We start from the raw sequence: 12,557 nt of genomic DNA on the forward strand, positions 1-12,557 counted from the left end.
CAGTAAGAAGTGTTAGAGTTTGAGTTTAAGCCCTTGACATGGCAGGCAGGATAGATTTTACCTTTAAAAAAAAAAAAACAAAACAATCCAGGGAGCCAGTAACTGGTAGCTCTCTTGAGTAGAAAAACCTCAGAGACAGGGCTCATGTCTCAAGCTAAGGCCCCAAGACTGACAAAATAAAATCCATGGCCACATCGGGTCTCATGCACTGAGTTGAATGCCTTTTAAAATTCTTTTAATCTAGTTCAGTGTTGGTGTATGTGTGTGTGTGTGTGTGCGCGCGTGTGTACGTGCATGTGAAAGAGAGATATGGGGGGAAGGAGAGGGAGGGAGAAAGTACACACAAGTCCTGGAGCTTAAACTCTAGGGCCTGGGCACTGTCCCTGAGCTTCTTTTGCTCAAGACTAGCTGGCATTCTACCACTTGAGCCAGAGTAGCTAGGATTACAGGTGTGAGCCCTGACACCTGACATGAAAGATAGTTTTGGAAGTTTGAAAATGCTTTTTTTTTTTTTTGCCTGTAAGTTTTTACTCAACAGTAAGCATTTCTAGGGCAGGAATCTCAGTTATTCTTGCTAATTAAATTTAATCTACTGACTTAAAAAAATAAGAGGGGCTAGGAATGTGGTTAGTGGCAGAGTGCTTGCCTAGCATGCATGAAGCCCTGGTTCGATTCCTTAGCACCACATAAACAGAAAAAGCTGGAAGTGGTGCTATGGCTCAAGTGGTAGAGTGCTAGCTTTGAGCAAAAAGAAGCCAGGGACAGTGCTCAGGCCCTGAGTTCAAGCCCCAAGACTGGCAAACATAACAATAATAACAACACCAATAGTAATATGAGATGTGCTGTATTTCAGAAGATGGAAAAGGTGAGATTAAATAATTCTTGCTCCTTTTTGTACTTTTGGTTAAATTGTAGAGATTTTTCTTAAGCCTCTTACATTAAGATTTCAAATACTACAATGTACATCAGCATATGTTTTACCTTTTTTTATTATTTGCAGTTGCTAATAAAAGTAGATAGGTTGGTTCTCTCATCTGTATTCAACATTCTTGCCATTTCCTTTTCAATGTGTTTGTTTTTTTTTTGTCAGTCAAGGAACTTGAACTCAGGGCCTGAACACTCAAGGCTAGTACTCTACCACTTGAGCCACGGCACCACTTCTGGCTTTTTCTAAATACGTGGTGCTGAGGAAACGAACCCAGGGCTTCATGTATGTAAAGCAAGCACTCTACCACTAGGCCATATTCTCAGCCTGGACATTTCCTTTTGAAAATGAGGGATATTTGGTGATAAAGTGGGTAGTTAAAATGTATCACATTGTTTCATTACTGTCCTAGTGTGAAAGTGCTTCATAATGGTAACATTAAAGACAATTCATGCTTGGATTGTGGCTGAGTGGTAATGTTTGCCTAGCAAGTTTAAGGCTCTATCTCCATCTAGCACTTCACCCCCTAAAAAGATAATTCATGAACTGAATAAGTTAAAAATTCAGACAGAAATATTCAAAGTAAGTTATTGTAATTATGTAAATAAAGCTCTTGTTTTCATTTTAAAACAATTTTCTTCATTCAGTTGTATTACTGAACTCTGTAAGAATAAGTCTTTTGTTGACTTATGTCACTGGAAATACATGATTTGATTTGATTTCTTCAGTTTTACTTATTTTATTTTCCACTTCACAAGATACCTCACTGTGACACTTGCTGAAAAAGTATGCTGATTATAGTTTTAAGACTTGATTTAAGGACATAGTGAGAGAAATAGGTAGTACAATGTTAGTAAGTATACAATTTATTTCTAACAGGAAACCTAGTAACTTTGACAAAAAGCAGCTTTATTGGGATACAATTTATACATCATACATATATTATATACTACAAAATTATACAATTAAACCATAATTCAGTGGTTTTTAGTTTGTTGCCAAGTAAGTATACAACATCAGAACAGTTTCAGAACATTTTCATTACCTTCAGAAGAAAGCCTATGCCCTTTCACTTTTACTCTTTCACCTTTCATTCCCTCCCACCCCTACTGTTATCTTCAGCCTTGCAACTGCTAATTTATTTTCTGTGTGTTCTAAATTTCTCTATTCTGGATTTTCATAGGAATGGAGATATTTGCTATATGGTCTATTCTGACTTTTTATATTTTCTTTTCTTTCTTTCTTTTTTTTTTTTTTTTTGTGGCCAGTCCTGGGGCTTGGACTCAGGGCCTGAGCGTCCCTGGCTTCTTTTGCTCAAGGCTAGCACTCTGCCACTTGAGCCACAGCGCCACTTCTGGCTGTTTTCTGTATATGTGGTGCTGGGGAATTGAACCCAGGGCCTCATGTATAGGAGGCAAGCACTCTTGCCACTAGGCCATATCCCCAGCCACACTTTTTATATTTTCAAGGTTTACCAGTAGCTGTATCTGTCCTCATTGTAATTGGATTTATAGTGAATAATACACCACTATGGATACTTTTTTTTTTTTTTTTGCCAATCCTGGGGTTTGAACCCAGGGCCTGGACACAGTCCCAGAGCTTCTTTTGCTCAAGGCTAGCACTCTACCCCTTGAGCCACAACACCACTTCTGCCCTTTTCTGTGTATGTGGTACTGAGGAATCGAATCTAGGACTTCATGTATGCTAGGCACACACTCTGCCACTAAGACACATTCCCAGTCTAGGTAAAACTCTACCTCGTTTGTTTCCTTCCGTTTGGCGTGGGAGGCTAGCCAGGCAGGCACACTATCCTCCCTCTAGCATTCAGGAGAGGCTTAACCTTTGTCCTCTACTTGCTCTCTCTCCTTTTGAAATAGTTATCTTTGGAAATGTGTGTATGACTTCTTAAGCAGTTTGGAATACAGGTTTTGGTTTGAGTTTTTCCACCATGCTTGAACTAGAGGTGTGTGTGTGGGGGGGGGGTGGCATATATAACTATTAAACAGTGGTGGTCAAAGTTGATCATTGGTACAGTCCTCACTTTTGTAAAGAATTCTGGAGAAGTTAGCTCTGTCATTACTGGTTAGGGAAAACAAGTCTTTGTTGGCTGATGGGTGGTCTGTTCTAAGGAAACTCTGTTCTCTAGGGGTAGTTTTAGACTCATAAAAATGTTATTGACAGTCACAAGTCCTGTCATTTCCCCAATTCTAAAGTCACTGCAGAGAGAATGACTTAAGACAGATACAAAATGGAGGCAGAGATGCCAAGCTTTTCTCCTGCTTTTAGCTTACTTGTGTGCCTAGCATATGCAGTGTTTATGTATCTCTTATAATCAGGTAGTTTTTATTTTACTCTGTGTGTGTGTGTGTGTGTGTGTGTGTGTGTGTCCCAGTACTAGAGCTTGAACTCAAGGCCTCCTGCTCTTGCTTAGTTTTGTTTTTTGCTTAGAGCTGGCATTAAATAACAGCATATTGTTGGTTTATTAGAGATGGAGTCTTATAGACTTTTGTACCTGAGCTGGCTTTAAACCTTCATCCTCAGATCTTAGCCTCCTGAGTAGCTAGGATTACAGGCCTGAGCCACCATTGTCTGCAACTCTTAAATTGCCTGTGTCAGCCTCCCAAGTGCTAAGAATACAGGCTATGCCACCATACCTGATCTTTTAAGAATTTATTTTTCATTTATTGATTGGTTGATTACTTGATTATTAGCAGCAAGGATTGAGCCACTGACTAGATCTCAAACTCTCATGTAACAACTCTGGGAACTGAATTTTCCCCTAGTTCCTGTGCTTGTTACTGTTACATTTGCTTTGGGGCTGGTAGAAGTGGGTGTGGAAGTGGACAAGTGGCGGGGGAGGGAGGGGAGCACCTAGCTGAGTTATTTTAAGGACGTGTTCTGCCTCATCCCTGCCTCTTAGTATTGACCCTCTGATCCTGAGAGAGGTACACCTTTCTGTGTGCCAATATTCATCCTGGGATGATTATAGTATGGATGGGACTCTATTTCTGTACCATATCCACCTGTTAAATACCACTAACATCTAGTTGTTCTTCCCCCGTCCCTCCCCCCCACCCATCAATATCCTGGGAAAATTCCATTATAATCTAATTTAATCAAATGTAGCATCTCTGAAGGGCTTCTGCACATTTTTTTGGTTAGTTATTGGTTCTGACCCTAGGAGGATTCCTCCCTTGTGCCCTGGTTCTCAGTTATAAACTAACTGGTTTACTGTTTAGAAGGTTTCGAGTCTAGTCTAGCTTCATTAACTTTCCTTTTATCACAATCTTTTCTTTTTTGAAGGGGGGAATGCACAGATAGATCCCAGAGAGTCTCATGTATACACATATTCTTTTACTATGTTACACCTGCATCTCTGCTGCCACTATTCTTTTTCTGTTGTTGTTGGTTATGAACTTGGGTGTAGGTACTGTCTTTAAACTCTTTTTGCTCAAAGCTAGCAGCTACTACTTTTGATTTTCTGGTGGCTAATTGGAGATTAGAGTCTCACAAACTTTCCTGCCTAAGCTGGCTTTGAACTGTGATCCCCAGATCTCAGCCACCTGAGTAGCTAGAATTGTAGGCCTGAGCCACCAGTGCTCAGCCAACGATTCTTAAGAATATTCTTTTTAGCTTGGTGCCAGTGGCTCAGGCCTGTAATCCTAGCTACTCAGGAGGCTGAGATCTGAGGATCATGGTTCAAAGCCAGCTGGGGCAGGAACGCCCATGTGACTCTTATCTCGAATTAGCCACCAGAAAACCAGAAGTGGTACTGTGGCTCAACAGGTAAGAGTGCTAGCCTTGAGCTGAGGAGCTCAGAGACAGTGTCCAGACAGAGTTCAAGCCTCATGACTAACCCCATCTCCCCTCCAAAAAAGTATTTTGTTGTTGTTGTTGTTTGGTTCACCTGGGCTGGCTTGGAACTGCGATCCTCAGATCTCAGCTTCCTGAGTACTAGGATTATAGGTGCGACCCACCAGTACCCAGCTTTTAATTATACACTTAAATTTGTTCATACTTGAAAATGAAGTCAAGTCCTTTGGATACTGTGTTCTTGTTTCTTCCCTTAGGCTCAAAATGCTAGTTAATGTTTTGAAGGCCTGGGATAGTGACAAGCTATTTTTGTGAGTGAAGTCCTCTTGGTTTCTTTCCTATGGTGGAACCACTGCCTTTGGAGGAATGAAGAGCTGTTGATTTGTTGTGTTTGCTGTGCCATGCCTATGGTAGAGCCTCTGTTCCACAGTAAGGGTTTGCCAGAAAAAGGAAGGCCCTTGCTTTTGATAGCACTTGTCTGAGGCAGCCTCAGCAGCAAGGCCTGGAGTCAGGAATGCTGAATACGTGGCTCTGGGGGGAAGGGAGCCCTGGGTTGTTGACCAGAACAACCTTGAGCCAGCTAAATCTTGGTTTGAGTACCACAGGCATTTCCCTTTTATGAATGAATTTTCATAGATTTTATTGAATAGTTGTTTCACTGTTTTCTTTTAGGACCACTTCCAGTGGTGTTTGTTTTGTTCCTATTCCTGGGGCTTAAATTTTGGCCCTGGGTGCTGTCCCCATTTCCAGGTTCTTTTTTTTTTTTTTTGCTGGTTAATTGGAGTTAAGAGTCTCACTGACTTTCTTGCTTAGGCTGGCTTTGAACTGCAATCATCATATCTCAGCCTCCTGAGTAGCTAGGATTACAAGTATGAGCCACCAATGCCCAGCTTCCAGGAGTTTTGAATGCTTGCTTTTTATATAATTCCACCAGTTCCATTGAGGACCAGTACCTGAAGCTTGTGTTACTGTACAGTCAGTCTCATGTAACTTTTTTTTTTTTTTTTGGCCAGTCCTGTGCTTTGGACTAAGGGCCTGAGCACTGTCCCTGGCTTCTTTTTGCTCAAGGCTAGCATTCTGCCATTTGAGCCACAGTGCCACTGGCCATTTTCTATATATGTGGTGCTGGGGAATTGAACCCAGGGCTTCATGCATATGAGGCAAGCACTCTTGCCACTAGGCCATATTCCCAGCCCTCATGTAACTTTTTTGTTCTTTGGTTTTTCTGAGGGGACAGAGCCCGTCTATATGGGTTAGACTGGCCTCAAACTTATGATCCTTCTGCTTTTAGCCTCCCAAGTGCTGGAATGTAACTTTTTTTTTCCAGCTTGCTTTCATGCTTCTGTAAGCATGACTTAGAATCACTTCCTTTATTGTGGTTCCTAACTCTCTCATAAAGAACTCTTAAGATACTCCTGAGCATCACAGCTTCTAGGTACTGCTTTTATGATACATAAGGCAGGGAGAATTGATTTCCATGCTTATTTTCCTTTAAGAATGACTTCAGAACATGTGAAAATACTTCGTCAGAGAAAACCTGTACATGAATAGTTTGTAAAGCAGGTGAAATTAGTAGTAGGTAGAGAATTTTCCTTTGGAGGGCATAGTTCAAGTTACTGTCATGTTGATGAAGAGGTATTGTTGCTACTTCCTGGCTTCTCTTACCTAACTTAGACATCAGAATCAGCAGGCTTCTTCAGTTTTGTAGTCATCTTAAATTAAAATTTCTTTTGTTTTTTGAATTTTTTTTTTCAGGGGCCACTCAATAGTGAGTCTTCCAACCAGAGCTTGTGCAGTGTGGGGTCCTTGAGTGATAAAGAAGTAGAGGTAAGAAACTATACTCCGTCAAGACTTCTACACTTCTAGTCTGGGTAAAAAGATAGCATACCCTTTTGACTCCATGTGAATTGTGTGCTGTTTGTATTTGTGTATCTTTGATGTGGTATTAATGGGCTTTTATCATGTTTTTATTTATTTTTATTTTTATTTATTTATTTATTTATTTTTGGCCAGTCCTGGGCCTTGGACTCAGGGCCTGAGCACTGTCCCTGGCTTCTTTTTGCTCAAGGCTAGCACTCTGCCACTTGAGCCACAGCGCCACTTCTGGCTGTTTTCTGTATATGTGGTGCTGGGGAATCGAACCCAGGGCCTCATGTATACGAGGCAAGCACTCTTGCCACTAGGCCATATTCCCAGCCTCTAACATGTTTTTAAAGAATAATTTTTTTATGTCTTTTTTGGGGTAGGGCATAGGTACCATCAGTAAGGCTCCAAGAGCTGCAGGTGTAGCTGAATTAAGTTTGGTATTTTATTTTCTTGAACTTGGCTTGTTCATTGTTCTGGAGCTTTTGTGCTCAAGGCTAGCTAGCACTCTACCATTTGAGCCACCAGTTCACTTCTGGCTTTTTGTTGGTTAATTGGAGTTAAAGAGTCTCATGGAGAAATATAGTTTTTTTAGTTCCGCATATATTTTAGATGTGAGGCTTTTGTCCGTTGTATGGCCAGTAAAGATCTTTTCCCAGTCTGTGCTCTGGACTTGAGCCATGATCCTGAGAGCTCAGCCTCCCGAGTAGCTAGGATTATAGGCATGAGCCCACCAGCGCCTAGATAAAGAACTTCCTGGTGTTTGTAAACATGAAACATCTCAAAGGTGAGCCTCCCATGACTGGTTGAATTATGTTTCATTTGTCAGAACTTCAACAGAGTGGGTCACTGGCTGACTTTAGTAATAGAGGTTTCTTGTTTGTTTGTTTGTTTGTTTGTTTTGAGGAGAGTGGTATTGGAGTTTGGACTTAGGGCATCACAGTGCTATGCCCTACCACTTGAGCCATACTCCCAGTCCTTTTACTTTACACTTTTTTTTAGATAGTCTTAGGTTTTTTTCCCATCATGGCCTCTCTCCCTCTCAAGTAACTGGAATTATGATATGGACCACTATACCTTGCTTACTTGTTTTTAATTTTTTCTGCTCAAATTTAAAGTATTAGACTACTCTAACTGCATGGATATAGATGTAAGTAAGTCTGCTGCGATCAGCTTTTATATAAGACTTGGAATTTCATTTGTTTGGCACATATTCCATTTTTGGAAAAAGAGTATTGGTTTAAATACTAGTTTTTTACTTTGTTTATATTTTGTGCTGGTAATGGGGCTTGAACTCTTATTCTTAGCTTTTTCACTCAAGGCTGCCATGTGCTACTTGAATCACATCTCTACTTTCAGCTTTTTGCTGGTTAATTGGAGATAAGAATCTCAGGAATTTTTCTGCCACTGTGATTCTCAGATCTCATTAGATCTAGATCTCACCAGCCTCCTAAGTAGCTAGGATTTTAGGTATGAGCCATCAGCTCCCAGCTGGGTTAAGCACTTAACGTTGTCTGAGAGTAAACTAGACATGCTACATTTGTGCTTTTAAAAATGTTTTTGTGGTTTTAGAGCTCACACCTCAAACTTGTGATCCTCCTGCCTCAGCCTCCCAAGTGTTGGCATTATAGGCATGCACCATCACACTTATTTAACATATATGGAAAATTTAACTTATATATCAGTAAATCAGAAGTGTAATATGTTAAGCAGCTTGCCAAAAATGTATTTTTTTCTTTGTCCTCAGAGTAAGACACCAATTCAGGAGGTGTTTTTGCCAGGGTTATCTCTTATATATTTGTTATTTTGTATATCCTCTATTTTTTGTAATGTGAAAAGTTTAGCAAAATACTAATTGTAACATATGTGATATTTAACAGACTCCTGAGAAAAAGCAGAATGACCAACGAAATCGGAAAAGAAAAGCTGAACCATATGAAACTAGCCAAGGTAGTATTTCATACCAATTGAAAATACTGAATCTTTATGTATTTAAATTTTTCTAATTCACAATAAGTTATTAGCTTGTATACAAGGATTCCTAATAAAGTTTTTGTATCTTTAGGCAATATCAGGCTATTTCATAATAGGCTTGCCTCCAATATATACCACACAAAATAATGTCAGTTCTTTGGAGGCTGTTTTTCCTCTTTTTTTTGTCTAAGACTGGGGGGACTCAAAATCTGACACTTTTGCTCATTGCTTGGTGCTCTGCCAATGAATACAAACCTCTAACCCCCTTCCTCCATTGTGTTTCAAGCTACTTTTCTATCGTAAGTTTTTCTTCAGACCAAGTGAGTTGTGTACAAAACAGGATACAATGAAGTTTTAACCATGTCTTAGATTAGATCAGTGATTTGTTAGTAGCCAACATTTAAAAAATGCACATTGCTGGTATTCCATGGCAATTATTTACTTCAGGATTGGGGTCCATTGGAATAAATCTATAAAGATGACAGTTATAATGCCAAATATGTACTCAAAGAATAGTTTGGCCCTTATTACTTCTGTTGTAAGAAATAGAAAGCCTGGTAGTTTTTCATTAATCTCACATCTTGGAAGGAAAATTCTCCCATAGTGATAAAGTCATGTGTTCTTCATGTGAAACAGAATCAACTCGTAAGTTTTGAATGGAGATTATAGATGAGTTTTGTTTTTTCTCTTTGGCATGTATGGTTAGTATATGTTAGTATGTTTATAAAAGAAAGATTATTTTCAGCTCGTTTGTTACAACAGTAAAGCCAACACTTGCATTACAGCAATGTGTGCAGTTATAATGCATTTTGGTTGTGATATTTTACATGTGCATTGGAAAAACTGTACTCACTTTGGTTTTGTTTTCAGGGAAAGGCACTCCTAGGGGACATAAAATTAGTGATTACTTTGAGGTAAGTTATATTTTGTGGGGGAAAACCTACAGTGAATCTTTAAAAACCTATGTCTGTATTCATTCGATACATTAGGTTGCAATATTTTGTCTTACTATAATTGTCCCCTTTTTCTTCCCATCTTTATCGCCTAATGCTGCCCCATCTCTTGATAAGAGGAAACTGCTGCTAACTTGCTAAATTTAAAATAGTGGTTATTATGTGTTTTGTTTGTGATGATACAAGAGTTCACATGAGGTTTTTTTTTTTTTCTCCCCCTTGGCCAGATGAGGGTTTGTGTCTTTCAGAGATTAAGGTGGAATGACTTCTCTTCTTTTGTCCTCTTCCCTTAGTCCAGAGGAATGTGTGAGAGCTCAGTGACCCATTCTTAGTGTTACTAAAAACAACTAACACCACTGGACCACTGCATTTCTGCTATGTGTATTTTGAAGCAAACAGAGAAAACATTCTTCTGCCTTTCAAAACCATGTGCATTTTCAGCTTTCCACTCATGTTTTCTATATATCTTGGTGTATTTCTGTAGCTCATTCTTTAAAATCTCATTGAAAAGAGCAGAATTTCACTTACATGAGATTTTCTTTCAAGAATAAGATATATGACTTAAAAGGGCCATGTGTAATTAAGACCTGTTTGTGTTTAATCTTTTACTCTCCTTATCTGAAGCATAGTACTGTTTTGAATTATTCATATCCATTTTTCCCTGTTGGCCAGTTTGCTGGGGGAAGCGGGCCAGGAACCAGCCCTGGCAGAAGTGTTCCACCAGTTGCACGATCCTCACCGCAACATTCCTTATCCAATCCCTTACCGGTAAGCATTCACCTGGAGAAATATGACACCTGTTATAGGAGACCAGAAGCTCAGGAACACTCAAGCAGTTTCTCTTCCATTAGTTACCCATGGGGAATGAGGCATGAGGGAAAAAAAAACTCCCTAGGAATAAGTGATTCACTTACTTCAATTCAAATCTGTATCACTAAATTCACTTTAGAAAAGAGCTAACCATATTCACTCAGTATATAAATTGCCTCTAAGATTATTTAGCTTAGTAGTCAGTCAAGGAAGTGATTCCAGACCAAACAATAATTCTTTTGTTGGTTGGTTGGTTGGTTTGTGTCTGTCCTAGGGCTTGAACTCAAGGGCCTGGGTACTGTCCCTGAGCTTTTGTGCTCAAGGTTAGCTTTCTACCACTTGAGCCACAGCTCCACTTATGGCTTTTTTGGGGGGGGTGAGGGGCAGGGTAGGGGAGGTTGATGATTAATGGGAGTCTCAAGGACTTTTCTTGCCCTGGCTGGCTTCAAACCAAGATCAGATCTTAGCTTCTTGAGTAGTTAGAATTACAAACAATACTTTTTTAGTGGCCCGTCCTCCCTCCGTACACACACACTGGTCCTGAGGCTTGAATTCAGGGCCTGGCTGCGTTTATTTGCTCAAGGCTAACACTCTACCACTTGAGCCATGGATTTACTTTTTTGTTATTATTGTTGTTGGTTAATTGGAGATAAGTGTCTCTTTTACTTTCCTGCTGCTGGCTGAACTGAGATCCTTAGATCTTAGCCTCTTGAGTAGATAAGATTACAGAGTGGGGCACTAAACTGTAGGGTTGTTTTGTTGTTGTTTGATGCTGATCTTTGGGCTGGAGCTTAGGATGTGGGCTCTGTCCGATTTTGCTCAAGGCTAACATTCTGCTACTACTTCACTCAGCTCTACTTCTGGTTTTCTGGTGGTTAATTGGAGATAAGAATCTCTTGGGCTTTCCTGTCTTGGTTGACTTTGAACCTTGATCCTCAGATACCAATCTCCTGAGTAGTTAGGATTACTGGCATGATCCAGCATTCAGCTAACCATAGTTGTGTATGTGTGTGTGAATCCTGGGGTTTGAACTCAGCGCCTTTTGCTGTCCCCGAGCTTCTTTTGCGCAAGGCTAGTACTCTACCACTTGAGCCATAGCTTCACTTCTGGCTTTTTTGTAATTTATTGGAGATAAGAATCTCACAGATTTTCCTGTTTAGTCTGGCTTTAATGTGATCCTCAAATCTCAGCCTCTTGAGTAGCTGGAATTACAGGTTTGAGCCACCAGTGCTCAGCAACAGTAGGTTTTAATTCTTGTCAAACATACATGTTTTTGTAACTAAATTCTTTTTCTTCCTTTTTACAATTTGGTCACCACGTGGTATTCAAGTTGCCTCTAGAGCTTACATAGAAAGCAGAAAAGCTGGGCTGGGAATATGGCTTAGTGGCAAGAGCGCTTGCCTTGTATACATGAAGCCCTGGGTTCGATTTCCCAGCACCATGTATATAGAAAATGGCCAGAAGTGGCACTGTGGCTCAAGTGGCAAAGTGCTAGCCTTGAGCAAAAAGAAGCCAGGGACAGTGCTTAGGCCCTGAGTCCAAGGCCCAGGACTGGCAAAAAAAAAGAAAGCAGAAAAGCTAATACCATACACATTTGGGACTGGCTCTTTTCAGCTTTTCAATGAGACCACAAATTCTTAAAATCATTAGAGAGCCATTAGTGGTTTTCAGCCAGAGACAGTAACGATATTTGGAGTTATTTTGGTTCTTAAAGCTAGGGAATGGAAGGATAGATGTCATGACATCTACTGGGCAATGGCTGGAGTGATGGTACATATCCTACAAAGTTAGGACAGTTGTTCTACAAAGAAGAATTATCTGATTGAGATGTCAGTAGTTCTGAGATTGGTAATTACTGAACTAGCTAATGTCGGAGTTCGGTTAATTTGCTTTAGTCCCTTTAGATAATTGGTAGATAGTAATAAAAACTCCAATACTCTGTCCATAATGCCATGGATAGTGCCTTTATTGGAATCTTAAGGATCAGAGTTGCTACTGTTGGCAGTTGTCATCTTGGATCCCTGTTTGTTTAGGAAAATTGTTTTCCTTTGCCTTCTTAGCACACTGGATAATACTTCGCTTTTCCTGAGTGACTTAAGCTTTTATATTGTTAAAGCATTTAAGATATACTTCATTCTCCTCTACTCCTTTATAGAAGTATGTTTGTATTAGGATGAGGGTAATTGTTGAAGTACTTACAAAAATATAAGTTAAATTTA

General features: G+C 39.9%; 1 protein-coding gene across 5 annotated transcripts in view; it reads left to right on the forward strand.

Annotated features, from left to right (window-relative positions):
• Tlk2 (tousled like kinase 2) overlaps positions 1-12,557 on the forward strand; it is a 99,931-nt gene that overhangs the window by 20,247 nt on the left and 67,127 nt on the right. For 4 of the 5 annotated variants that reach the window (XM_048367148.1, XM_048367149.1, XM_048367150.1 and 1 more), the window contains exons 3-6: positions 6,494-6,565; positions 8,482-8,551; positions 9,446-9,489; positions 10,201-10,296. In XM_048367148.1, coding sequence (XP_048223105.1) covers positions 6,494-6,565; positions 8,482-8,551; positions 9,446-9,489; positions 10,201-10,296 — 282 coding nt within the window. The remainder of the gene's footprint in view (positions 1-6,493; positions 6,566-8,481; positions 8,552-9,445; positions 9,490-10,200; positions 10,297-12,557) is intronic. The other variant, XM_048367152.1, reaches the window with a different exon arrangement.

Source organism: Perognathus longimembris, chromosome 17 (genome assembly GCF_023159225.1).
Source record: "Perognathus longimembris pacificus isolate PPM17 chromosome 17, ASM2315922v1, whole genome shotgun sequence".
Classification (NCBI taxonomy): Eukaryota; Metazoa; Chordata; class Mammalia; order Rodentia; family Heteromyidae; genus Perognathus; species Perognathus longimembris.